General features: G+C 43.7%; 1 protein-coding gene across 1 annotated transcript; it reads right to left on the bottom strand.

Moving 5' to 3' along the window:
* Nucleotides 1-862: 862 nt before the first annotated feature.
* Nucleotides 863-19,917, bottom strand: LOC149341690 (acyl-coenzyme A thioesterase 9, mitochondrial-like). Its single transcript, XM_089543857.1, has 13 exons — nucleotides 19,889-19,917; nucleotides 19,315-19,433; nucleotides 16,333-16,375; nucleotides 15,010-15,191; nucleotides 14,160-14,356; nucleotides 12,500-12,573; nucleotides 10,193-10,260; nucleotides 8,458-8,569; nucleotides 8,275-8,365; nucleotides 7,750-7,835; nucleotides 6,019-6,106; nucleotides 4,251-4,407; nucleotides 863-1,334 (listed from the first exon to the last, which is right to left on the bottom strand). The coding sequence occupies exons 1-13, from the start codon at nucleotides 19,900-19,902 to the stop codon at nucleotides 1,180-1,182; spliced, it is 1,386 nt and encodes a 461-aa protein (XP_089399983.1). The 5' UTR covers nucleotides 19,903-19,917; the 3' UTR covers nucleotides 863-1,179.
* Nucleotides 19,918-27,571: the final 7,654 nt, after the last annotated feature.

The following is a 27,571-nucleotide window of genomic DNA, read 5'->3' as shown; positions in this document are numbered from 1 at the left end:
ACCTCATTCACAATCTCCGTTCCTGCCCAAGCCACCATATAGGTAATGTGTACAGTGAACCCTTGTTAATTAAAACTGCGAGGGAAACCGAAACTTGATCAACCAAATGAAATTCAAGCTAGAAGAAGCCTCGCAAATGGCGAGGCTGATATTTTCAAGTTAACACATCGCGGCCACGTGATTTCTAATTCGCATCGTTCTTGGACGTCTTCTGCTGCACAAACTTGACTAGTTGCAGTTTGCGGAACTCGTATATCCAGAGTATTTCGTTCAGACTATGGGAAGAGGTAGCAGCGAAGAGTGCGGGAGAAAATGATAGTGCATTTCAAAGTCAAGTTGGCGTACCCATGAAAAACGCACCGCAACTACCGCAACTACTTTTTTTTCTACCGTGAAACTGTCAAGGAAGTGCTGTTTTGATGACCAAAACTCTTAATCATTATACCCAAGCGACCAGAGTGCATTAGCTGGTTGCGATGCACATTTTGGCTCCATTGCGGGCAGAGTGCTTGCTTCAGCCGGTTGTCTGTTGTTCCGTACCATTCGTACCGCACATTTCATGCAGCGGCGGGTTCGCTTTTGTCTAGTACAGCCATCGTATGCCGAGCTCGTGAAAATGGTCGCCGTCAGTCTTCTGTGTATGTGACGCATGGCGAGCTTTAGTCATGAGGAGCTTCAGAAGTGCACATAGCTACTGACTACATCCTCCGGCATATTGGGAACGAGAGATTTTTTCGGACACAGTTTCCTAGAGAGAGTGAAAAATCTGTCCACTGTAGAGGTATGTACACAGCCCAGCAAACGATATTAAAAAGATGTTTAATATATATAAGCACATATATTACTATGTATATAATTAGGTAACAAGCTCAAATATCTCGGAGAAAAATGTGCTTTTTATGGTAAGTAATTGTACCAAAATCCAGACCACAACATTGAGCTGAAAGTGAATTGTGGAGTGCTCGTTCTTAAGCCTACCTCTCGGCCATCTTGAAATTGGCATGCAATGCACACTTCAGTGCAAAATGATATAGTAGTGCACTTGCAGCGCACCTTTTTTTTTGAATGGTAATACATCCACATGCTGTACTGATTGTCAATGGCTGCTGCAAAAGCATCTTCACAACCGGTGAAAGCTGAGCTTCCACTTGGACTATGGGCAGAGTCTTGGGCCAGTGCTTAAGCTGCTCCAGTTTTTGGCTTGTGATCCGTGCTGTGGCTTGCACTGTGACCTGCACCATGATCTGCGTGGCCTTTTCTGTGGCTTGCCGAAGATCGTCTAGACTCCATGGCAAGGTCTAGGTACCGCTTCCCTTCGATATACAGCATACTCTCTGCAAAAAAAAACCACAACAAAACACTTTCAAGCATGCAGCAGCTGTAATGCTATTCACATCATGTGCAACCCAGGGTTGACTGTAAAAATTGAATTTATTTCCCCAAATGTTACTAATAGTTACTGTCTTTGCTAGCGAAAAAAACAAATCCTCGCAGTTTTACTCAAACTGCAAGAGAAGCGGTAGCTGCCAGATATACATTGGGTTAGCCCCTTAGGGGATGGGCCGCCGCGGTGGCTCAGTGGCTATGGTGCTCGGCTGCTGGCCCGAAAGACGCGGGTTCGATCCCGGCCGCGGCGGCTGAATTTCTTTGGAGGAGAAATTCAAGGCCCGTGTACTGTGCGATGTCAGTGCACGTTAAAGAACCCCAGGTGGTCGAAATTTCCGGAGCCCTCCACTACGGCGTCTCTCATAGCCTTAGTCGCTTTGGGACGTTAAACCCCATAAACCAAACCAAACCTTAGGGGATGGAACATACAATTTCGAGGGTGCTGTTATACTTTTGTATGTCACTGCTGTAATATTTTTTCCTTTGTATATACAGCAGAACCCTGCTATAGTAAACTCAATGACTACATTTTTTTTTAGTGCGCTCGCACTTTTAGTGGCCATTCCGTGCATTTGGGTGTTGTGTGTTTATGGGTTTGTCTAAAGCCGGTTTTGTGGCAGGCTGCTCGCCTGCCCTGTTTATATATATACAGCAACCTGCCTACCGAGTCGGGCAGCAGCGCATTTAATTGTGTAATTGTCAGAGGCTGCCCGGAAGGGCAACCTGGGTCGTAGCCCAACCAAAGTCCCACCACTGGCAACACCTGCCATAGAAGGGCAGTAACGCATTGCTTGATTGCTGCACCACTGCACCAGGAGTGGTAAGAAGACTCCCAGGGATCTAAGAGTATAGAGAATCACCCACATATATAGACATTAACCCATTATCACTATCCGAAAAATTCCAATCCGTGAACACTGGATCTGAACACCGGAAGTGAAGGGAAAACCAAACTGCGACAGCACCTAATTCACATTTGGCCTAACTGTGCAAATTGACCACTCTTTTTTTTGTTTTTAGTAAGTTTTTTTTTACAAGAAACGGCTATAGTAATAAGTGCCTGGCCGTAGCGATGTACTTCCCGCAGAATGACGACATCGCGGCACGCATGAAAACTGGGATCGTGAGGCTAATGTTCGGGGGCAAATGGATACCAAAGACAATGGCATTTCTTGTAGCGAGAGCTACATTGGCCGTATTCTCGCCGTTTCGCTGTGGCCGATGGCCACACCGTGAGCTGAGCCGTTGCCTAGCAACTGCCGTAGCTGGCAGCGCCGCTCACCGCACGATCTGGCATGACGTCAGAGGAGAAGCTGGTGAAACCTTGTTGCAACAACAGAGGAGGAGCCGGCGTTGCATCGTATATATAGAAGGGGCGGCTTGGTGGGATTCGTCGGCAGATATGGAAAGTGAATCAGGGAGACTGAAAGAAGGCTGTGGCTTAACTCAGTTACGCCTGGATGTGCCGGTGCTGACATGCCGGTGGTCTGAGCGCGAAGCTGCATCTCTAGCGGCGTTCGGTATTTGTGGTTCGGTATTCGAGGATTAGCCTCTTAGCACAGTGCTGTGAGAAAATTATGTGGACTTGTCCTCTTGATGTGGTAGTCCAAACTGAGAAAGGTTGGTATCGGCAGGTTCCTGATGAGAAGCAGAGGCTGATAAAACTAGCTTCAGATGGCTGGGATGAGGTAATCCGGTCATAAAGGATAAAGTTTGTGGAGCGCATGTGAAGTGCGTCCGCTCACACGACCTCCGAATGCTGCACCATATGTCCTATTTTCAAGCGAAACCTAAGCGTAGCCAGGGGTATGTACCTCTCGCTACTCTACCAGGTTTAACCAGAGCTAAACCACAGCCAATTTTTTTTTAGATGGCTTCATCACCGTGAGGCAAAGCACGAACTAAAAAAAAGTTGGTTATGAATCCAGAAAGAAGGCGGTGCGGATTGCTGAGAAAGGAAGGCTAGTTTGGTTTGGTTTGGTTTATGGGGTTTAACGTAGCAAAGTGACTCTGGCTATGAGAGACGCCGTAGTGGAGGGTTCAGGAAGGCTAGTAAAAGTGCAGTGATGAGTAGAGAAGGGAAAAAAAGTGCAAAAGTTTGCAGCACGGGAGTGGTGACACTCCTCGGCCGGTTTTGCTGCACTTTACTTTGTTGCACACGTTTCTTAACTGCTGCCTCTTTAATGAAGGTCCAACATGCAGGTCAATTTTGAAAAAGTAGTTGTGAAAAGTTGCAAATTTGTTTTATCGAAATGTATCAGAAAATCACTGAAGCAATCAAGTATATTCTGACTCATAATGGTAAAAATATTCCAAGACGATGACATGGAGGAAATAATTACACAGTGCAACTTCGTTGACACAGTATTGAAAGGCACTATCTGCACTACTAGACATCAGCTCTGAAAAAAAATTTAGTCTTTGTGAACATAATATGACGCCAAAGTTGCACCTGGAGGGAAAAAGTGAATAGTTCATGAATACAAACCCCTTTGCTGCGCCCTGATCACCTTACTGCACTAAAAATGAGTTGTGCCAAGGTTTTTTTTTTTCCCACACCCAGAAGAAGGCTTGCATCCTGCATTTTACTGATGGTTGCACAGAAATTGGTTGTCACTGATGTTTGACCTCGCGACTGTTAGCACTACTGCTAAACAGCTTTACTTCTGAACTAAAAAACTGCACTGAACTGCAAGGCAAAACAATAGTACTATAAGACAAAGCTCATGACTTTGTGCAGAAATGCAAGACTGTACCAATATAAGATGCAGGCGTAACCAAACATGGCGTACATTTTGGTTCCTAAATGGGTGTTCCCCCTTTCATCATGGGTAGCGGGTTATGCACGAAACAATATAACTTACCAGGATAAGACCTCGGGACCACTCGGGGTGCCGGACTGTCTCCAACAAGGAGAAAGGTGAAGTGGAAAACATTGGTGATTTCCTTGGTGCCTTGGTCGGGTTTGATCACAGTTGCATTCACATTCAGCTGCATGAAGTTGTCCCTGGTGTACACCACCTGTGTGGTAAAAATAATAACACAAGGCCTAATTAATGCACAGCTAAGTATGTAATAGCCTGCCAAGATGGAGGCACACTGCAGCTTGTTTTCACAACTAACTTCTGGAACACTAAAATATTCTGGCTTATATATTTATTGCTCTCAGAGCTATATTTAACTGCATATGAATCAATGATTACATCATCAATAAATGTGACAAGATAATTTTTTTTCTTTTAATGCATGAGCACAAAAGGATACGACTACTAGAGTGGGCATGATTGGCATCACCCATTCTACCACTTTCTAACACTGATCAATTAACGATATCTTAGTTCTGGCTAGTCGGTCAATCGTCATGGAAAATGGCAGCGCAAAGGAAACAAGGATGACATCGACGAAACATAGACCACAGGACAAGCGCTTGAATTACAGCACTTGTTCTGTAGTTTAAGTTTCTTCAACGTCCCCCTTTTTTTTGTGCTGCCATTTTTCATGATGACTGACCAATTAGCATGCATCCCCCCTCAAAAAAACCATGTTTAGACGATTATACTTATCACCAGTGTGTTTATCCAGAGCAAATGTTGTATGCTTCAATGATTTACGCTCGCACTAATCGCAAAATTGCTATTTTGCGACTGCTTTTCCTTGTCTTCTTTTTGAGGCATGCTCACAATGATGTCATGGTGCGGAGGTCACAAGGAGCACTCGCTCAGGCTGACATAAAAGCACGCATCATCATGCTACCAGCTGTGCTATTGTGCCAATGCCAACGGACAAAGCAGAAATGACGTGCCAACAGCCAAACTGTAAACCAAGTTACACCGATTCCACCGATTTCTCACAGGAGTCCCTGTAGTCCAGCAAAACTATCACGTCCTTTGTCCAGTATTTCTTTCTCTTTTTCCTGGCTCACTTGAATAACATGGATAGCCTATCCTCCCACCTATGCAGCCGCTGCATGCATGCTCATAGAGACATGGGGGGTCTTCATACACACAAGCTGTACAGTGCAAGTGGTGCCACGAAGTGAAGATACAAAAGTGGATGAAAATCTGCTTTGCAAAGCCCAGAATACACTGCTGCATTAGAAAACGCAGTGGATAGCCTAATTACCTAATGCTGAGTGCCAACAATGAGTTGAATGAGTAACTATACACTTTCACAGCCATTTGTCTTGAAGAATTAATTGCACAGAGCAAATGCAAGGATCATGTCAATAAATTAGGACATGCATCTAGCTGACACTTGGCTTGCATACCCTACTGCAATTATTCTTGATCATTAATGTTCCCTGGTCTCTGGCTTCTTGAGCACTGGTGAAGCAGACGTGGAGGTCTTGAGAGCAGGCATGAAAGTACAGGCCATTAATTCTCTAAGCCCCTAAATAGGCAATGTTCACTTCACGTGCTCAGCTTAAATGACCTGTGTACACACAGCTCAGTGAGGTCTCCTCGGAAAGCCATGAAAAGTAGGCTACACTAAAGAGCAAGGGCTTCAAAAATGAGTGCCTTTGAAGGACTCCAAAACGTCTGTAGGCCATCTTTTGAGAACAGCTGCTACAAGGTCCTTGCAGCATGCTCTCCACACAACAAGTGATCTCCACAAGCCACTGGCACCTGATACCTGCGCTTCATAGTGAAGTAGAGAGCCCAACTGCACTGGTCTCCTAAACCAGATGTCAGCCGTGTGGTATGTTTTGGGGCGGCGTCCACTGCAGAACAGAAAGTTATTGTCACTGCACACAAAGGCTGCATTAATTTTTTTTACTAGTAAGTGAAGCACAAATTCTTCTTTAGGGTCACTTGCACATTAGCACTGCTTGCTCGTAGTTGCTGCAGCAATTATCACACTTAAGTACACAATGGTAAGCAAAGAATGTGCAATACACAAATTCTGAGGTCACTGCACACACTACTTCAGACTACCCTTTAGGCTTTATCTGCCTCCTAACTGGACATGCATTCCACTTTCAATAATGCAAAGCTTGATGCTAACATAATATTCTCGGCAAATGCTATAAGCTGGAATCCCCCAAAATGTAATTTAATTTTTTTTTTCATTGCATGGCTTCATTTTGGCCTTTTGATTGCTTTCCAATGACTGTCATTCACCACCAGGTTAGAAATAAAGCTGGAAGAAATATAAAAATGGCACTCATGGTGGTTTCCTTTGTTTCACTTTTGCAGAAAAGTCTTAAGATTCATGCAGGGATGCAACAGCTGCACCAGTTGCGCCAGGCTGTGCCAAAAGGCCCAATTAGCCGCAGAAGTTTTCAGCCGCGCAAGATTTAGTGAAAAATAACAGTCGCATTTGTAACCTGCAGTTTTGCTGGTGTATCAGATGTTGCCAATGAAATAAAGTCGCGGAGATGCAACAATGAAAAGGCATGTGCACGCCTGGCAAGGATGCTGCAAGACTGTTTTGGCTGGACTTTTATTTTACTTTTATACAGCCATCTGACAGGTGCTGCAAACACTGATGCCGATTTAGGCAGGCATATCTGCTCGCAAAATAGACGGTGTCATTGTTTGCAATGCTTTAGTTCAAGCAACAGAGCAGACGCGCATGAATTAGCGGGTTGTATTAAGCATGAAATGCTTTTAGCTCCCATTGTCAGCACACTGTTTGTGACCTACTTCAGCTGTTGCAACCCTGTTCACACCATGATGGTTACACATCACAAGGTGCAATTGAATACTGCTATGTGAATTTCACAAGCGGGCTGTCAGGCAAGTTGGTCTGTCATGATGAAACTTGTAGTGCTTGAAAGTGCTTGTTTTCTGCTTCGTATTAGTCTGTGTTTTTCAAGCATTACAAGCTTTATCAAGCTGCACCAATTCGCCTGAAAAAGCACTGTATACACATCTACAGCAAGCCTAACTTTCATGAGAGAATTCATATCTTTATTTACTTTATCTGTTCTTGTTTATGATCGAAAAATGCATCTTGACGTCTCATTATCTGATGACCTTGACTAATGTATCATATGCTCCTTTATACCATAGTTATAATGCCTGCAGAGTTCTGCCAAAACGCAAGGCAGGCATTTTTCACACTGTGGCCTCATATTCGCAAGGAATGAATGACACTGTTGAGGCGCTGTGGCTGCACTATGGTTGCAAATTGAAACTGTGGACTGTGCACTGCTGCTAGGGCGTAGACAAATTTTGCCAGATGCTGCCGATGCTGCAGCACTGCAATGAGAAAGAGCTGTCACTACCTTAGCAATGTGACACCAACTATGATAATCTTCAGGGAAACTTCAATGGTAAGAACTGTCAAAAATAAGAAAAGTGAATTTTGCACAGCTAGGCAGGCATTGTAGGAGCAGTGTAAAAAAAAACCAGCACTGACCTGAGAATGAATGCTGTTGACCACGCCAATTCAAAGGCATTCCGCATGAGGAAGCCACCAAACACCTTGTTGTAGAGGTTCTCAAACTAAACCCCCAAAGAAAATGTAGAAATCATAGCATTAGGTCAACACCAATAGAATAGCAAAAAAAAAAAAGAGGAAAAACTTGCGAGCATCACGTACTGGCCCTGGCTGCAAAGACACTTTAAAGTGCTTGTATTTGTACTTGTACTGGTAAAGTACTTGTAGAGTAGTACTTGTAGAGCAATGTCTGTGACCTGCAGACAGTACTTCTGACGATGGTTTGGATGACTGACAACCTAATGATTCAGCCAATTTACATAATATACAGCTCAGTTAAGCTTTCATCAACTTTTTTGATTTCAAACCTGGCAGCTGATTGCAACAGGAATGATTTGGGCAATGGAAAGGGACAACTGTACAAGCTAAAGTGAACTGCAAGATTGCCGTGGTGGCAGAATTCAACTTTCTCGTATTGCCATTTCTAAGCTATGACCCACTTACTTCAGGCTGGCAGATGACAACATTGGTGAGTCGTGCGTCACTCATCCAAATGGCGCCAGCGGGGCACTCATCAGATCTCAGAATGTATGTCCTAAAATTTAAAAAAAAAATTCAGTTAAGGGACTACAATGGCAGCTCCCAGTGACAAAACAATGCACTCTCAGCATGGCATAACTAGCTTACTCTGGATCAAAGTCTTCCAAAAAAATCTTGTGCAGGAGATCCCTTTCCTCATGGTTTGGAGGCTGCTTGAGAATGCCACTTGCTTGAAATTTCTTCCTTTGTGCGACGTTGGCTATGGGAAATCGAAATAGCAAAATCAACAGCAATGCAGCGTTCTGCCAGCTCAGACTCAAATTCTTTGACACTGAGAGTGGCACACCATCACTGTATTTTCAACAGCATTTTCTGTTGAGCTAGCTGGCATTTGTCATTCATTTCAAAAACTGCATGAAAAGACAAGGATGAGTAAATGAAAAAGACACATACACACAGAACAGTCCCTCTTTGTCTTTTCATACAGTTTTTAATCACTGTAGACTAGAGAGGTTTATTTTTTAATCCAACTATGAAGATAAGTCAGTGAAGTCTGTGCAGTTCACTGTACAGCAAGAGGGACACTGTCTTTAACTAAGATTCACTTACCAACTTTAAAATTTTAGTTTCTTGGGCACAAAATTATACTACAGAACTGGAGGCTGTCAAGCCCAGTCAAAGCAAGCCAAAGCTTTATAATTTTCAGTTCGGTACTGTGCTTTAGAATATCTATCATGAAATTATGCTCACAAATCAAGCTGATACCGGAACAAAGCAAGCAACCTCTACCGGGGCTACACCCCTATTTTATGCTAGAGGGACACAGGCTCTTAAGAGACAAGACTGATTTCACAGTTCTGACATCAGTTTTGTTACAATTGTTTGCCAACAAAAACCTACTTGCCGTCATCCTTTCTCTAGGTATAGTCAGCCAAATTTAGCTATTGTGCATGACTGCCGCTTTTTCTGCACTTCTGTGCCTTGCGATGGAGCAAACTAGCGAAAAGACTTAAGTCTAAGCACAGGCTCACTAAGTCCATGCTCCATGCAAGTCTAGATCAATTCTGCACCCTGCATCACTTCTGGTAAATTTTTTCTCCACTTTCCCCATCAAAAACGTCACCACTATGAGACACCTCTCATGCCCTTGCTTGCACTTTAAGTACAGTGTCTTACGTTTACCATTTTTAGCTGTACTAGCTAGGAATGTTCCTTTGATACCACGCTAAACTTTAAAACCATGTACATCTTTAATGGTACCGTCTGCACCTGCCTGTGTGAACGAAGCAGTGGACCTTTTGTTTGCAGACTGTGAGAAAATTTAAACTCTCTTCACACGTCACACACGTTCCACAAATTTGTGTAGACACCTTAACATGGAACCACCTTGCAGCACGTTAGTTGTCAGTGTTGACTAAACTGCTCTAAACAAAGGAGAGAACAGCATGCCTCTGAGTAGTAGTTATATAATTAAACTAAGTTACAAAACTATAATTGCAGTTTATCTTGCACTGAAGATAAACAGAGAGAGCTGATACCAGTTTGTGGCTTTTTGGTTTCTTCAAAGAAATTTAAAGTTGGAAAACAGCACCTTACTCGCAAATTATGTCCTAATTTAGACAGACATTATATCAAAAGTTGAGTGACAGTTGCCAAAACAAACGCTTTATGTTACAAAGTGTAGCAGTACAATGATGCTGTGTAGCTCTAGTCTTCATTTAATGAAGATGTTAACAGAAGTGTGGGCAAGAGCTATGTGCATGCAGTTTTTTTTCTGGGCAGAGGAGGTGTCCTATGTTTGATGTCAATACCTACATGGCAGAAAACTGCAGTGAGGAATCTCCATGTGTTGCACATGCAAAGGGAAACTAAGCTGTCTTACCTGTTCCTTCATCAAAAATAGCTTGTTCTTCTTCATTTCTTGGCTGAAGCTTGTTTACAGGTACAGTGCTGAAAAAAGATATAGGAGCATATGATACTACCTAAACAAAAGCAGCATGACTACAAGGTATACAAGCATCATGTATGATATATTTATGCATAATACTTCAGGCAATCTCATGACTAGTAATGATTTTTGCAGAAGTATTAAGGTATTCATTTAATTTTATAATTGTGTGAACACCATTAGTGGTTCCCTTTTTTCTTTGTTGTTGGATGCAGTCCTGCCTTGGCATCCAAAGGGCAACAGGCAGTTATTTGATAAATAACCAGAAGAGGTGATTTTGCCTTAATTCTCCTCTGATGATTGCAGCTGGATGAAACTAGAAATAATTAGAAAAAAATACAAGGTAAAGTTAACGGCACCTAACTGTCTATTCATAGTTTATGATGCCAATTTAAAACCGCCCCTGCGGCACTCTTTTCCAATTATTGTGCCTCAAAGGTTGGTTCATGTCTTTCCGAGAGAGTATCACAAAAAACTGTAACAAGGTGAGGTAATTTTCTGTGGCAAGCTCTCTTAACTTTTATTTTGTAATATTTTTCCCCATGGTGGGTCAGCAATCCAGCAGTAACTGGCCTGTATGCACTTGAACCATGTAAAAGATAAGGCTCCCAGATTTTGATCTGATGCTGATTGTATGTGCATCTAAGCCGAGAGAAAACAGCTGACATAAACTTCTGCACCACAGAAGGGAATTTCAGCAGCTCTTAACTCCCAGCAATAACTTTATTTGCAGATAAGTACAGGCTGAGTGTTACCAATAAACACAATAGAAAGTAGCACAGTGGAAAAATGACAATTATCCAATAAACTTTACTTACTTGCCTGCAAGAATATTGTTTGCATGAAATTGCTGCTTTTCTAAGCCAATGTCATACATTCAATCACTATAATGTATTTTTTAGACTTATGCCCTACTTTTCCTCAAGGTATTGAAAAATCACTAAATCTCATCATGGTCAGGGAAGGTGTGGGCCATATGTGACCAAAATGAATGACAAAAATGCTTCAGTCATTTGGAATATATTTCTCCAAGCATAAGAAGCAAGCAAATGTCTGCAGTTTTCCTAACTGATGTTTTGCTAAAGGGTGTTGACTATGCAAAAACTGCTTGCTACTCTAATGCTGGCAATAAAAATGGAAGCAAATATGTGCTGTAACTTGCTTTTGGCAATTTGCAGTGAGTGTAAAGGACAAAATCATTTAATTGTTGGAATTACAGAATGCTGCAGAATGCTAGAAAAATAAACCACACGGTTACTACTTATTTTCTGCGCATGACAACCTCATGGTTTTTTTGCACCTAACAGTTTCTCTCATTCTTTAAGGGGGGAGCCTGGCCTTGAAAAGAAAATTTTATTGATCTAGTCATAGTTATGAAATTTTCAGGGCACACATATTTTTGTGCGCTGATTCTAGATATGTCATTTAATTTCATGTAAAACAATTCCTTAAGCACCTATGCGAATTTATGCAAGTATTTTGCGAAGAGTTTTGAAAGAAATTTGCTGTGGGAAACTCTCTGAAAGGTATACCATTGGGTTCTCTTGATACTAAGGAATGCAATAAGGGTAAAATTATCATCCTGGCTGTCATAGAACTTGAGTTATCGGGTACTGAAGCTGCCACTTCACAAACAGGAACACACTCTTTTCTTCCCATTTCTGAAGTGACTTCAAAACTCTATAACTTAAGTTCTGCGATAAGCAGGAAGACAATTTTACCCTTATTGCATTCCTTGGTGTCAAGAGAATTCAATGGCATACATTTCAGCAAGTTTCCCGCAAGAAATTTTTTCCAAAGCTCTTCACAAAATACATGTATAACAATTTCTTTGGAGGAGAAATTCTCTAGGCCCGTGTACTGTGCGATGTCAGTGCACGTTAAAGAATCCCAGGTGGTCGAAATTTCCGGAGCCCTCCACTACGGCGTCTCTCATAGCCTTAGTCGCTTTGGGACGTTAAACCCCATAAACCAACCAATTACATAAGTGCTCAAGGAATTGCTTTATATGAAATTAAATGACATATTTAGAATCGGCACACAAAAATACATATTCCCTGAAGATTTCTTGACTGTGACTTCATTAATAAAATTTTGTTTTTCAAGACCAGGCTCCCCCCTTAAGTCTTGGGCTATAATATGACCACTTTCGACTTGCTATCAAGTGTGAAACTTGTTAGGTGGCAGAACTGTATGGTTGTCATTAAGTATAGCAGCCCATGTGACAGGCACAATACTTACGATGATGAATTGGCCTGCATAGCAACCATCACGAACTTTGCAGTCAATAAATGCTTGGCTTGCTCAGGTAGCAGCTGCAAAAATACAAAGTTGAGTAGTGTTAGATGTGGGCTGTTGGCTCGACTTGGTCGTCTCTGCCAGGTCGAGGTCCAGGGATCCTGTCTCGAAAGGCTGCTGCTGCGATGTGACGAAGGGGGACATCTTCGAGGAGAGGAATTTACAAGGGGTTTATTTTACATATTTACAGGAGTGCATGAGAAACAAGTAGAAATCAGAAGGCACCCACACACATGCCGTCTGGACGCTTAAACACGGTTGGTCGTCATTACATCCCTAGCTGGGGAAACCTGCTACATTATCAATGGCCAATCAAATGGCCACTCATGATAACATGGGGGACCACCCACTGCAAGAGGCGGCATCGCTGACCTCTCGCTGCTGTTCCGGTGGCGAGAGTCCGCTCTCCCGATAGTGATGATGTTTTTTCGCAGCCTTCCAGAAACACTGGTGACGGTGGAGAGAAATTTAGTACCACAGATAGCATGCCCTGGTCACACTGCTTGTTGAACCGGGTTAACTGGAAGCATTTCTGTAGCAAGCCCACAGATTTCACACTCCGGTGCTGCCTGCAGAAGGGAGGGGATTGCTGCTGCCATTAGTCACTCCAGGGAAAAGCGAGAGTCTGTTTCCACCACCGTGCCAGTGGGACAGTTGTTCGTTTTCTACACCACTGTTCCCCACAGGAGAGAAGGCTTTTTCTCCCAGCAATGCAAACATCCCCGAGTCGTCACACAATGCAGCATCTGCCTCGTAACAGCTGTTGAGTGACTCTTTCTTCCACGGACAAAGGAAGACTTTCACTGATTACTTAGCCACCATAGCGATGTTCAGGATGTTGGCGCCATGCTGACGCCTCTTTGACTCAGCGTGTGTGCTGACAGTTCACTGGAAATTCTCTTCAGGTTCGAGGCCTCTGTTCGTAATAGCGGGTACTGTGAACACCGCTGACGTGCGCACCAGTTGAGTTCAGTGTGCACTAAATACAACGGCACTGCCTTCTCTGTTAACTTCAGCATGTGCAGAGGGAAAAATTCCGAGACAAAATATGGCAATGACTTAACTAGCTTTAAATCATTTAGTATAACTGAACATTAAATTAGGACTGAGCACATGGCTATTAAGCTTGACAACAAACAAAATATCTGAAACTTACGCTGCCTGCTGTAGCTCAATTAGTTAGCGCTTTTTAGGTAAAAATGAAAAAGTTACAATTCTTCAATGTTGGAAAAATCAAATCAACACCAAAAAGCTTTGGAGCCTCATTATCACTTTTGAGTGTCTTACGAAAGCACAATTTTGGGTGCATTGAAGCTGCATACTCAGTCAAAGCGAATGAAAAATGCATGCCCATTGCAAGATGTTTAAACGCAGCATTCATGCAGTGAATACCTAGTTCAAATACAGTTTACTGCAGCCTAGGAATGAACAGCTACATCGGGTAAATGCGAATTTTTTCCTGGGCAACTGCCAAGCTCAGGTTTTTCAGATTTCTGGAGTATCATGGTGCTTTATTGATTTAATCACGAAAATAATGTTTTATACACCAAATTATTGCATAAGCTACAAACCACACTTAGCACTGTGCCCATACAGAACTTACAGCCAAGAGTTCCATGGTGACCTCCACGGACGTCTTGCCGACCCAGGAAATGTGGCCACGCAGCTTGAGGTCGTGTTGTGGCCGGACTTCCATGTCCTCACTGTGTATGCTGTCCACCAGTGCAGTCACCATGCTGACGGGCATGGGCACGCCAAAGCTCAAACCTGGGTACTGCAGATGCCGGTACGAAACCCATACTGCACAGGAAAACCCAATCAGTAAATGCCATCCAACACATGGTGGCAACAAACCAGCAAGCAAAAACGGGATCTCACCGAGCCACAACAAAGCATGCAGGAAAGCCCTTTGAAGCAGGAAAAACACTGCAGCATGTATAGGTAAATGATTTAAATCAAATCCAAAGACATAGGTTTCCCATTAACTCTGTTCAGTCACAATGCTCTTCACTGAGACTGCCAAACACTGTGTCTGTTTATCTTTCACAATGGCTTCTTGTACACTGACGCATAACGGCATCATTAGGTCAGAACTGATAGAAACAGCTCTAAATCAAGAGAAAAATCAAGTAAGCATGTCGCTGCATTATGAAAGAAAAAGCAATTCACAATCAGTCTTCTCTAGCAACTGCTGCAATCACGCTCACATGGTGCCACAAGACACCATCACACTGAACAGAACCGTACTTTACAAGTAACATTGTCTAGTGAACACTGTAATGCAATAATTGCAGTCAAATCAGATAAGCCACAACACAGCATCTCTGAGCAAGGTTTCTGCATGACCATGGCAATAGCTGAGAAAAACTTTTTCCTTTATCATTAGTATCAAGGTATTCTGAAAGTACCCAAGTTGGTGAGGAAAATAAATCTGTTAGCAAAATGTTTCATGCCTGCAAATTCATCCATGTCTTCGAGTATACGACCAAAACGAACAAATCCCTGGCCAGAGGTGTGGCTCTTCTGTGTTGTCACTGAGGTGGCAACAGGTATGATGCACTCATCGTAGCTGTCCAGCATGCTACGAGTGGGCAGCTCCTCCTGGGCCTTTGGGAGCTTCTCGTGGACACTTTTTCTGAAGACAACAACAACAAAAAAAGGTTCCAGACATCATGTATGCAAGGAAAAATAGCACTTATGTGGAAACAGAGCCTAGAATTCCCTGAATAGCAATTTTCACATTTGTAGCAGCAAAAAATGAGAGACAGTAACTTAGAAAATGGCTTTAAAATGTGTCCTCCCTAATTTATGAGCAAGATTGCTTAAAGTATCCTCAAAAAGATGGTTAAAACACAACCCTTCATAAGTATCAATGAGGCCAGCTTCGGAAATGCCTCTAGAAAGAAATTTATGAAGAAAATAATGCTGAACATAGAGCAGCAGGAAGAAAACTCTCAGAAAAGCTGGGTATACTATTCAGAAAGTGATTTTCGGGTTTCAGTAAAAAGAAAGCATGGACTTTTGTTCGCTGGGTTAGGATACGAAAGCAACACAGAGAGTCATCAGTTGTATTAGCATCAGCAGCATATCAAATCTGGGTTGCTTGGCATATGTAGTTGCAACATGTAAGAAATGCCCATAAGGACAATCCCACTGCCCCCCTTCTCAAAGATGTTAAAAATGATGCAGCATTGCCCCCTTCAAAAACCCCTTTACTAAAGAGTACAAGCCTGTCTCAAAATGACCATTTGTCCAAGGTGCAGCACGACCACTATGACATGCCCATTAAATATGTATCACCCTGCGACACCTATATCATGCTTAATAAACCTGCTTTGCTTGTTTTGCTATTTAGGCTACAGAATCCTTCCTTTCCACCTTCTTAATGGAACTGACTAGCCAAAAGTTTCCAATGTCCAATCCGTGCATTAAATAAAACATGACAGAAGTGCAGGTGAAACAAGTCATGCATCGTCGTGTTCGTAGCTGGGTGCTAAGAACGGGAAAGCTACGTATAAGGAGCAAGGATGTTTGCAGCAACAGGCCAGGATCAGGCTTTTGCTACAAGCCTATAACAAAGGCAGAGAAAGTGCAGCTGTGTGGTGCATTTATAAGCAGCATGCTATGGTCAGGACTGCGACATGCCTGACAAGGATTGCATCAATATTTCTGGAAGAAAAACAGTGAAAGCACGCAAGCAGATCTCATAAGTATCACAGTCATGCAAAGGAACAGGGACCCTTAATTGCACATGCAATGAACTCAAGCCTACTTACATTTCACCAATATTTCCAATATAACTTTTTAGAGCTTCCATCACTGAAAATGTGAAATAAAAGGAAACTTCAGACTATAACAAGCTTCCATCATTGCAGAACATGAATTTTTTTTCATAACATAATAATTAGGGGTTAGATTTTTCAGTTTTTATTTTCTGAAAATTTGGTTGACTTTTTTTCAGTTTTTATTTAGAATGTCATTTTCATTTCTTTCGGTGAATATTATTTCCAAAAGATGGATTGTCGGTTTTTTTTCGGTGATTAATATGGTACTCCTGTACAGCAAAAAGTCACTTGGAGTTTATACTGGCTTTTCTGTCAGCCTGAGCATTTGATTTACCTGTAAATTAATTAACTAATGGTTGTAATCACTCATAGCAGTGCTTAATTGTGAAAAAAAAAATGTTTTTTCAAATAAAAAAAGTAATGGCAGTTGAATGATAGAATCACTGAACAAAAATGCAAATGGCAGTTCATTTCTAAAAGATGGGTTTTGCCATGTTATCACTGGGCTGTTCAGGAAGAGCACAGGAAATCACATGGTCTGCATGCTGATGACAGCAAGGGAATTCTGAATTGTTCTGGTAACCAGAAAACGACACACTTCTGTGCCGCTTATGCATGTTTGCGACCTTCCTTCCATGCAATGAAGCAACGGGCTTAACCAATTAAGTGCCCTAAGTTGGTGATACCAGTGAACCACAATGCTGGCATACAGCATTCGGTGACGGGGTTGAGCCTCCCAGTCTGTGGAGGCGTGTAAGGTAGCGGACCCATAGGTAAAAATGTACAACTGGGCTACATAATGAAACAATACCTCTCACCATGCCCATGGCTTCCACACGTTATATTTCTCTTCTTTTACTGAGTGCAACTCCTATTCGGTAGCCAGTTAGCTGCAGCACGCATGTCAAGAATACTGACCTTTTTCAAAAACTGATTTCAGCGTACTTTTAGGACTATTTTTTTTGTTTAAACTGAAAAGTCAAACCCTAATGATAATGTATACCACAATAATAATTAGGTAATTACGAGTGTTACCAATGCTGGCCAGGCCTTTTATGCAACAAGCAGCTAATGGTTTTACAACGTCTTTGCTAATTAACAGTGCAGCCAGAATTTTGTCAAATGACTCAGTTTTTTAAAGAATGCAGAGTGCGCCTGAGTCAAATATTTTTGTGGGCACACTGCATCATTGGGGACACTGCGATCACACAGTGACCACATCAGGAGGAAGGAAGCTTTAGACATCAGCATCACCGATGGCATGTTGTCCGAGTCGTTGGTTTTCAAGCATGGTTCGCAGATTTTAAGACATCAGCTCCTGCTTAGGTGCCTCTGCCTCTTGTAATGACAGCCCATTTTCCACACCTGTTTTTTTATTTCTTTCATACTGCAGATCATGTTAGGACTTGCTGGACACTTATCCAGGCGTTATTTAACAATTCTGCCATTAGCTTTTCACAAGAGGGCATTAGACTGCAGAACCAACTGTGACGTTCATGACACAGTCCATACAAAACATGGAAGCCTATCTTATGTCATTAATCTCAACAAAGAATTGAAGACATATTATGTTAACCTTTAACAAGTGCAGTACACCAGCAATATGCACCTCTTATTATGATTGAAATCAATCGCTAGTACATCCTGGTCACACAGACTACAGTATGACCCTTTTTGCTGATGGTACCTAGAGCTGGTAGAGGGCCCATTGGCTCCCTCGCAATTCCTTGCTTGGCATCGCACGATGGCAGACTGGTACAATGTTCACATCTCAGAAAATCACTTCTACGGGTAAAGCAAGAAATTGCTCTTAGGCAACAGTGTGTTGGTAGTCACAAATACATCACGGTAGAGAGTGATGTATAATTGACGAGACTCTTCATTCATATTTTATATATGAAATTCCATTCAATTTTCATATTTATCAGAAACACAGCATCACAAGTGCATAGTTGAGCACCACATCACATGGCATAATGTCAGCTAAAACATGCAAGCACCACATCGCATGGCATAATGTCATCTAAAATATGCAAGCATATTTGCTATTCACAATGTGTTGATACGGAGTTCGAGATAGAATATGTCACTGGTCCCACTGGTTTTCATTAGTTGCTGACGTTATATCTGAGGCAATTAAAAAATTTTATACTATCACTTGCACAGGAGAAGACGCAGCCTTTGAACATGTTTGCAGGAAGCAATGCAATTTCACTTGTGTGTCACATGCCACACGCACAAATATACTGTGGCCATGTCACACATCATGCACTGACAGTGACACCTTAATCATGATTCTTCCAAACAGTAGGTGAAATTAGCAGTGTGCTTTTTTTTTTACCAGAGTCCCTTCAGCAAAAACATCTGCCATCAACTAACAAAATCAAGATGACTCAAGGTCTGCTGTCTAAATGACAGACAGATGATAATAACTGGTGTCACCTCAGAAGACGTGTATCGGTGCTGCCAGAAATGTGCTGAAACTGACAGCTGCAGAACAGCTGAATTTCCTCACTGCCTGCCAGTGCGACTCTACAATGTCTCGGAGACACACTGCTCAGGTCACGCTAGAGAAGTGCAGAGCACACTGTTCAGTTCATGGCTGCATGCTTCGATTGCGACAAAACTATGCTTTTCCATGGTTTCTGTGCTCTCAGAACTTATTTCTGCAGATACCTGTACCCATGACCATACACTGCAGCTGCACAAGTCAGTGCACAGGACCATGAAAATTATGAAATAACTAAAGCACAAAATAAATCGTGCACACTCATCATAAAGGTCATAAACTTATATCAAGGTGTTAAAATGCCTATATTGGCCACATTAAACTCCATGGTTTCATATGGGTGTGGAAATTATGTCTGCCTGCAAGAATACTGTGTGTAGCCGCTCTCATATTGCATGATTACGCCTGCGAGCCGTAGAAGCTCCTAGCAACAGTCACACCTTAAAGACAGATGGTGATCATACCTTCTGGCATTGTCTTTGGACGAAGTGGCTCATGAATACTTATGATGTTCCTCACGGGGCAGATCGAAATGCTTGTCAGCCTTTGGCGACCAGCGTGCAGCAACAAGGCAGCTAACGGCCTGAAAAAAACAAAACAAGACTACACTGGCACACAGACTGATATCGTACGCAAAACGTCTGTCAATGTATTACGGTTATGATAATTATACTGATAATTATATTGATAATTGATAATTATATTGCTTCATGGGAAAAACCAAATATCAAGCGATAAGACAAAAATAAGACCTTACACCGCCGTACTTTTAAATCTCGCTATCGCTGCAGACAGCGACGCATGCCCCAATTAAACTTGAATGTTATCCGATTCTAATATGCATAAGACTTGTTGTCTGCGTGTTCAATACATTACCAGCCCAGTAAAGGTGTCACGTACACAGAACAAAAAAATAAAATAAAAGAAAGCAGTGCTGACTGGCCCTCCGACTAAGAGAAAGCGAAATTCATCTTTCAGTTCTAAGGGAATAATTGGATGATTAATGCTCTGCACTGAATGCACATGACCAAAGCTCACCTGCTGAAAGCCATTATGTTCGTCAAAATGGTCTTTTTCTTCTTCTCTTCCAAACGTATCCAGCGCAGAACGGGACTTTATCGGTTAGAATAACGCGAGCGCGCGACGTTTGCTGGTTCGTGCGCAAGCGGCTCGATCGCACAATTACATGACATCACTGTTTCGGCCTTGCATTTACGGGTTGCATCACTGGTTGGACACGAGGAAGGTGTGCTGAAGGTGAACGCCTCGCGGAGTCCTTTCGCTAGACTTTTGCTACCGCACATTAGCGAATGAGTCGGTTTAGGGTGTGGTCTGCGCTGTCAGCCCGACAGAAAGCATGCCGCGAGGCTATTTCACACCACGTTGTCCACAACAACGCATGCTATTTAGTACCACCCACCATAAAACTACTATCATCATCAACTACAATTGCAGCGCGCGAAATTTGAAGGGACCCTGACCCTGAAAGAATTTTGGGCTTAGCAAAGAGGGCATAACTTCATGATAAGGAAGCAAAGAGGTTGGCCTGACACACAGATTTCGATAGGATGCTGCTGTACGTTGTAGCAAGGATAGTGGAAGAAACAAAGACCTCGGAGGATGACAGTACAGACAACCGAACGACCTTTTATCTAGCAATCTCCCGGAACTGCTACTTGATGTCTGTAATTGACACAGGCTCTTCGAGATATTCAAGTAAGTCCGTACGCTTCAAGAGAGGAGGGAAGCGTGGAGGATGCGGGAAGGGGGTACACTGAGTTGCCAGGCGCAAAGCTAGATTTTAGCTTCACAAGTGCTTTCTTGAATCTTATTGGTTGGCAGCCGCACATTTATGCATTCTCAGTTCAGTCCGGAAGTTTCATCCCTCGCTAACATCGGAGCGTTGACTGATGATACGTGTTACTCGTGTACGTGCGCACAGGTCGTCACGCAGAATTCCGAGGCGCGCCATCGGTTTTCAAGAAGACTCTGGCTAAGATTACGTCAGACGGACCCACTACAATGTTTCCCAGGTACGCCGAGCGGATTCGATCAGTGTTTTTCAAAGTACGGTCGTTTCTGGGGTATACCGCGTGTTTCAGCGAACACTTTCAAAAATTCCTGAAAATATTGGGTTCGATATATATAGAGAGAGAGTGAAAATTTATTTTAGACCACACCTCCCTCAATTGAAAGCATTTAATTCCGTTCACTTCTTTTGTAGCTAATTTCAAACTACCAAGTTTATTAGAATTGCTGAAACGCATCGGGTGATTTCTGTCCAAGCTTGTTTGGCGTTATTTTTAAAATTTTTAGCAATGAATGTTCCAATACAAGTGAGCGCAGTGAAAGGGTAAGAAAACTGAGCAGACGCGGTCAATGACACAGCGTCTTGGTTTCGCACGTTGTGAAGAAACAAAGATTATCAGCAACGGTAATAAAATATAAGCACTCGCCTGTTCGTCTGGGTATCCATAGATGAACACATAAACTGTTACCCAAGCAAAAATGAAATAATTTATTCAGTGGTTATGAAAACACACAATAAAGTTACCAATATTTCTGTTTATGGGAACGTGAACATTATAGCACTTTTTCAAAGTAGACATTTATGTTAAATAGATGCCTTTAATTGACAAAGCAGTTGTGATTGCATATATACTTAGATGCAGAATTCAGGCTTCGAAGAAAAACTTTCGCGGAACTTCATATTTCGGCTTGGTTATGCAAGGCTGACTCCAGCAAAAGTTTTGCTTCCGTGGCCACTTGAACGAGGGCTCGTAATTTGGCGAAGATGAATTCGAAGTCTCACTCTGGCATACGCAGCAGTCAACATTTTTCTTATTCGCTCTTTGTGAGCCACGAAAGTCTTCACAGAGGGCTTGTCTATCTCTTCACGATATGCGATCAAAGAACGAAGTGGCGACCTCAATCTGCACATAACAACATATTCTGTTAATTTCATTTACTGGCCTAATGCGGCGTCTTTGGACGAAGCATCGGGCTAACAGGCAGCGCAAGCTGCCCAACGCAGCATACGTGTCAAAAATTAAAAAAAATCAGAAGTAAATTAATCCGTATTGGTTCCTAGATGACCCATATGCACAGTAATTGCCACAGCTTATGTGCCTTCGCTTGTTCTCGTGCTCTGTGCCTTGATTCGTGCAGGCCGCGATTCGCTGACAAGCGCCTCGTAAAGGAAATTATTTTCTAATGAACAGAAGCGGCGAAAGCACGTTTGGTACGCATTCACAAGGAAAAACATTGTGTCATGCAATTTCGGTTGCAAACAGGCAAGCGGCAGGCAACGGCTGGTTCGGCGCTGAAGCGTGCCTTTTTTTTTTTTTTTGCGCCGAGCAAGACGAATAATGCGGAAGTGAAATCTGACCAATACAAATGTCGTACTAAACTTAGCTGACTAAACGCAAAAGCGGTAAATCTTAACAAAAACAGCATTGTGCCAACATGCGACACTTATACTACAGACACATGAGTCGGTTGCCACTTGTCACGCTTGATCCGGACCAGCCACACAAGCCTCCATTTTGGATCTCTTGGAAAATGGAACGTCCTCCAACCATTTCTCGCATGGTTGGAGCACTGAGGAGCACAACGTCCAGGCAATGCACGGCGATGAAAGCCGCGCGAACGCAGGCACGCAGCAGTGACGCCCGCACGACAGCAGAGCGGCGAGGTCGACGCAATGGCGGAGGGAGCGCGCGAAGACAGGTTTAGGCGGCGCTGAGTGGTTCAAAGGCTGACTTCACCCTAAGAGGGGGCGCGCACATCGAGGCATCCTAAGTATGGCTACAGTGGCTAAGCGAAGCGTCCTCTGATGACGTGTCGTAATGAATGCAGCGCCCAATTAGAAACGCGCGTGCTAACTTTCCTCGCTATAGAACCTCGGCGCTTATCTTAGACCGCGGCTGGCGTTATCTACTGCTTCGTCGCTCGGAGCAAGGAAAATTATAGTCATCGTCAGTTACGGGAACGTCGATTTTGAGAGCCTTTGAGGGGCGCATCTGCAGGCGTTTTCTTTTTGTGCGCCACTTCTGGTATGGCTGCCCGACGGGCTTGTTTTTGCGCGTCATCATAAATTCGTTTGCTCACTAGTTTGATGATCTGTTTTCTTATAATCGCTGCGCATCAAGAACCATGTCCGAAAAAGAAAAGCTTTGTCAGCGTGGCAAGGAGGGCTTGCGCGGCAGTTGCTGTGTGTTCTCGGGCAGTTGTTCTTGCGGTTGTGATAGCGTGTGTTAGCTCCAGTTTCCCGATAGAGCGCAGTCGTTCGCATTTCAGGTGCTTGTCTTGGATGTGCGCGTGTGACAAGGCCATTGCAGTACCAGTGTTTCAAATCACTTGAATGTGTGGAAGTGCCGCCTAGGATTAGCACGTCACGCCACATTGTGTGAATTGTGGGAATGGTCGCGCCAGCGCAATCCCAATACTCCACTGTCGAGAAGGTGGACATCGTGATCGCTTATTTGAGCGCACAAATGGACGCGGAGCTGGCATCCAGACTGTATGCTACCCAACATCCTGGTCGTCGTGTGCCGACTCGTCCCACGTTCGTATCGATATTTAATCGATTTAAGTCTACTGGATCAGTTCATGTACAGAAAAGGAAGAGACGAGGGAGCGCAACCGACGATTTTGACACTGATGTCCTCGCGTACGTTTCTGTCAGGCCAGAAGCAAGTGTCAGGGAAATCGCCAACGCGTACGGAGCCAGCCCAGCATCAGGGTGGAGGTCCCTATCAAGACACAGCTACCACCCCTATCGTATGTGTCTTCACCAGGAATTGATGCCGAATGACTTTCAGAAACGGCTCGATTTTTGCAACTGGGGCCTAATTACATGTGACGAAGACCCGGAATTCCTGCACAAAGTGCTTTGGACGGACGAGGCCCAATTTCACAGGGACTCCAATGTCAACTTGCACAATGCGCATATTGGTGCGACAACAGCCCAGATTGGCTATGCCAGCGCAAGCACCAAGCAAGGTGGTCAGCAAATGTTTGGTGTGGCATTTATGACGGCCATATTGTCGGTCCTTACTTCATCGACGGAAACCTCACTGGGAAAAAGTACACAGACTGCGTCCTAAAAGTCGCCGTCTCTGAGCTTTTCTCAGAGCTACCACTGACCGGGTTGCAAAAAATGTGCACGGTTTCAGCATGACGGAGCCCCGCCGCATTTTTTTCGTTCCGCGGTGCAATTCCTGGAGAGCACCTTTCCCAATCAATGGATTGGCCGGGGGGAACAACAGCGTGGCCTCCAACATCACCCGATTTGTCACCACTGGATACCTTCCTCTGGCGGTACGTTAAGAACGAAGTTTTCAATTCGGAGTCAGCGAACCTCAAAGACCTGAAGGAGCGTACCAAGATACCCCGAGAGATGCTCATTTCTGTTGCGAATTCCATCCAAAGACCTCATTCTACTGTGCATCGCAATGGTCGGCAAGGATTTTGAACACGTGATGTGAAAACGGCTTCTTTTCATCCCATATACTAGTTCGTCCATATACTTTCCTGGAGTGTCCAAGTGGGGCTGCAATCAACTAAATCCATAAAAGGTACAAATTTCATTAATTCCTGCATGTTATACAACTAGAAAGCGTTAAACATCTGCGGACAAGGTTTCCTAATTAAGTACTAGCACTTACTGCACGCGACGTGTCTGATCCAACACACGGCAACCGTATTGAGCCAGATGGCACGGGATATCTTACGGCTAACATTGCAATGTTTTCAGTTAGAAGCTTTTCATCTACGAAGTCGTTCTCATTTATTGTAGCAGTAAAGCCGATACCGCATAAAAGAAATAGACGCTTGACAGATATAATACAATGCATGGCGATAAGCCGGCACTATATAAAACTGTAATCTGCACACTGTCAGAGAAGAGTACCTTTGCCCTTTTCACGGAGCTAATGACAAAAATAAAAAAGATTAAAAAACTCTTTCCGGAGTTAGCCAGACAGGCACAGCGCCAGGTGTGCTAATCAGTGTTCCCAAAAGCGACGGACGCGTAGCAGACGATGACTATAATTTTTCTTACTCCGAGCGACGAAGCAGTCGATAACGCTTGCCGCGGTCTAAGCTGAGGGCCGAGGTTCTCTAGCGAGGAAAGTTAGCACATTCGTTTCGCATTGGGCGCTGCATTCATTACAACACGTCACCGGCGGACGCTTGGCTTACGCCATACTCGCGGCGCTCTGTTTCAGTCGCGTGTGGGAAAAAGCGTCGGATTTCTTCGCGATGCAGGGCTCTAGAAATTGAGTTTTTGTTTGTTTCAAAAACTGATAGGGCATCGTCTTGTTCACGGCATCAAACTCCCAGTTGAAACTGACCACCCAGCTACGATAACTAAAAAAGTTAATTAGTGGGTTCTTGTTGGATAATTAAAGGGGTTTTGCAGCATATTGTGTCCACCGGGGCAGAGAGTGTGACCCTAGACCTATTTTTTTGCTATATTGAATCCAATATTTTTAGCAATTTTTGAAAGCGTTCGCTGAAACACCAATCTGCCCACTTAATTCTCGCTCGGCTCGATTTGGTCCTCGTTGAGCTCGTTGAGACTGCCACCTACAAGGGTAGTTATAGTTCGTTTGTGCTTTTGGTTCAAAAATGTTCGCACTGCCTGTAATTGGGCGGTTAGTGTTCTGTACGCCTGCTTCTAGGGTGCCAACAATGAACGGTTTATTCTGCTTTGCGCAGGACAAACACATTGTATCTGTTCTACCGTTGTTCTGCAAAAATACTTCTGGCTATTTCCACACCAACATGAGGAACATATGTGCTTTTCCGCCATGTGCTGAAGCCCACTTAGTCAACTTCAATGCCTGTTTCCTTATGCCAAGGCCTTTTCTTCGAACAGATGTTGCGTACCGCCACATTGCTGCTACAATATACAGGGTGTCCACGCTAACTTTAGCCGAGGGTTAAAAAATAAAATATTTCAGGTAGGCCAGGGAAACCCTTTACATACACCTACCAACCGGCTTGCGCATCTTAGGCAACTTTTTGTTTTGCAATTAATTAATTAGCAATTAAGATAATTTTTATATACGCGTAAGTATTGACTTTAGACAGCAAATGTGAATAGCAAAGTTGGAGAGCACCTTCAGAAACCCCCATTTCATTGATTTGCGATAAAGAAAGCCTCACGTGTATCGCTTTTCCGAGCTCCAAAGAAAGCTCGCGAAATACAAAAAAAAAAATCACGTGACTAGCGCATTCGCGCCACGATTGTGCTGCTCTCAACCGTGGCTTGAGTGAACGAAATCAGCTGCTGGCAAGGCGCGACGACCTCATTGCTCTGGCAGGCCGATATGTCAACGGTGGTTGCGGCGCCTGCACGAGCCAGTCTGCAAGCGTGACGGTACAAGTTGCAGCGAACGCGCCGGGCATTGCGAGCTATGAAATGGCCAAAGGTGACACACAAATATGCGGAATTTTATCCGCCACTGAGAGGCAAAAAAAGATAAGCAAGTTCGCTGCAACTTGCACCGTCACGCTTGCAGACTGGCTCGCGCGGGCGCCGCAACCACCGCTGACATATCGGCCTGCCGGAGCAATGATGTCGTCGCGCCTTGCCAGCAGCTGATTTCGTTCACTCAAGCCACGGTTGAGAGGAGAACAATCGTGGCGCGCGAATGCGCTAGTCACGTGATTTTTTATTTTCGCGGGCTTTCTTTGGAGCTCGGAAAAAAGATACACGTGAGGCCTTCTTTATCGCAAATCAATGGAATGGGGGTTTCTGAAGGTTCTCTCCAACTTTGCTATTCATATTTGCTGTCTAAAGTCAATATTTACGTGTTTAGAAAAATTATCTTAACTGCTAATTAATTAATTGCAAAACAAAAAATTGCCTATGATGCGCAAGCCGGTTGGTAGATGTATGTAAGTGGGTTCCCCGGCCTACCTCAAATATTTTATTTTTTAACCCTTGGCTAAAGTTAGCGTGGACACCCTGTATACGTGCGGCATGTGGCGACGGCTGAGTGGGGGTCCTCTTGGCTCGCTATAAGCTCAAACCTGCGGTGGTCTACACTCCATAAGCGCGAACTTTTGAGCAAAGGACCGAGCTATCTGGACAGAAGTGGATACATGCTTCCGTCTTTCTGGTTACATCTCCCCCGAGCATTGTGGCGGAGCACGTGTTCGCCTAGGCAGGCGCGAGCACCGCACGAGCCGTAATTATTGGCCCAAGCCCGGCTCGGGCCTGCTATCCTCTACCATTATCCGCCCGAGCCTCTCCCAGTTTCTCTACTACTTACCCCGGCCCGAGCCTGAGGAAGCTCTCAACTACCCGGCACGCCCCCTACAAGTGGGGATTGAAGACCGTTTTCTGACTCTTAGTTTCGAATTTGATTTCGTAGGCATGTGTCAAACAGCCTGTAGCATCGCATTCGGTTCGACATCGACATGCAACAAGTCACGCGAGACCACAAGGCAACGAGATGTCCGCTTTTGTCTGTTGAAACAGCTACTTTTCCCACTGTCCCTTGTCTCTTACCGTCCGGCAAAACAAAACACAGGAACATTAATTGGGCTCGGATATATATTACGCAATTAAGATGTCAGCTTCTACTAAAACCCCCATATTTCGCTGAAACAGAGTGTTTAACGCTGTCGTATCTTAGACAATTACTCTGAAAGAAGCCAACAGCCACGGAAACCAAGGGGCACAGGGGATTTTTTTATTTATTTATT

This window comes from Amblyomma mixtum, chromosome 5 (assembly GCF_055824585.1).
Source record: "Amblyomma mixtum isolate Tamu chromosome 5, ASM5582458v1, whole genome shotgun sequence".
Taxonomy (NCBI): Eukaryota; Metazoa; Arthropoda; class Arachnida; order Ixodida; family Ixodidae; genus Amblyomma; species Amblyomma mixtum.
The sequence above is the reverse complement of the archived record's forward strand: the minus strand, read 5'-3'. Positions and strand labels throughout refer to the sequence as shown.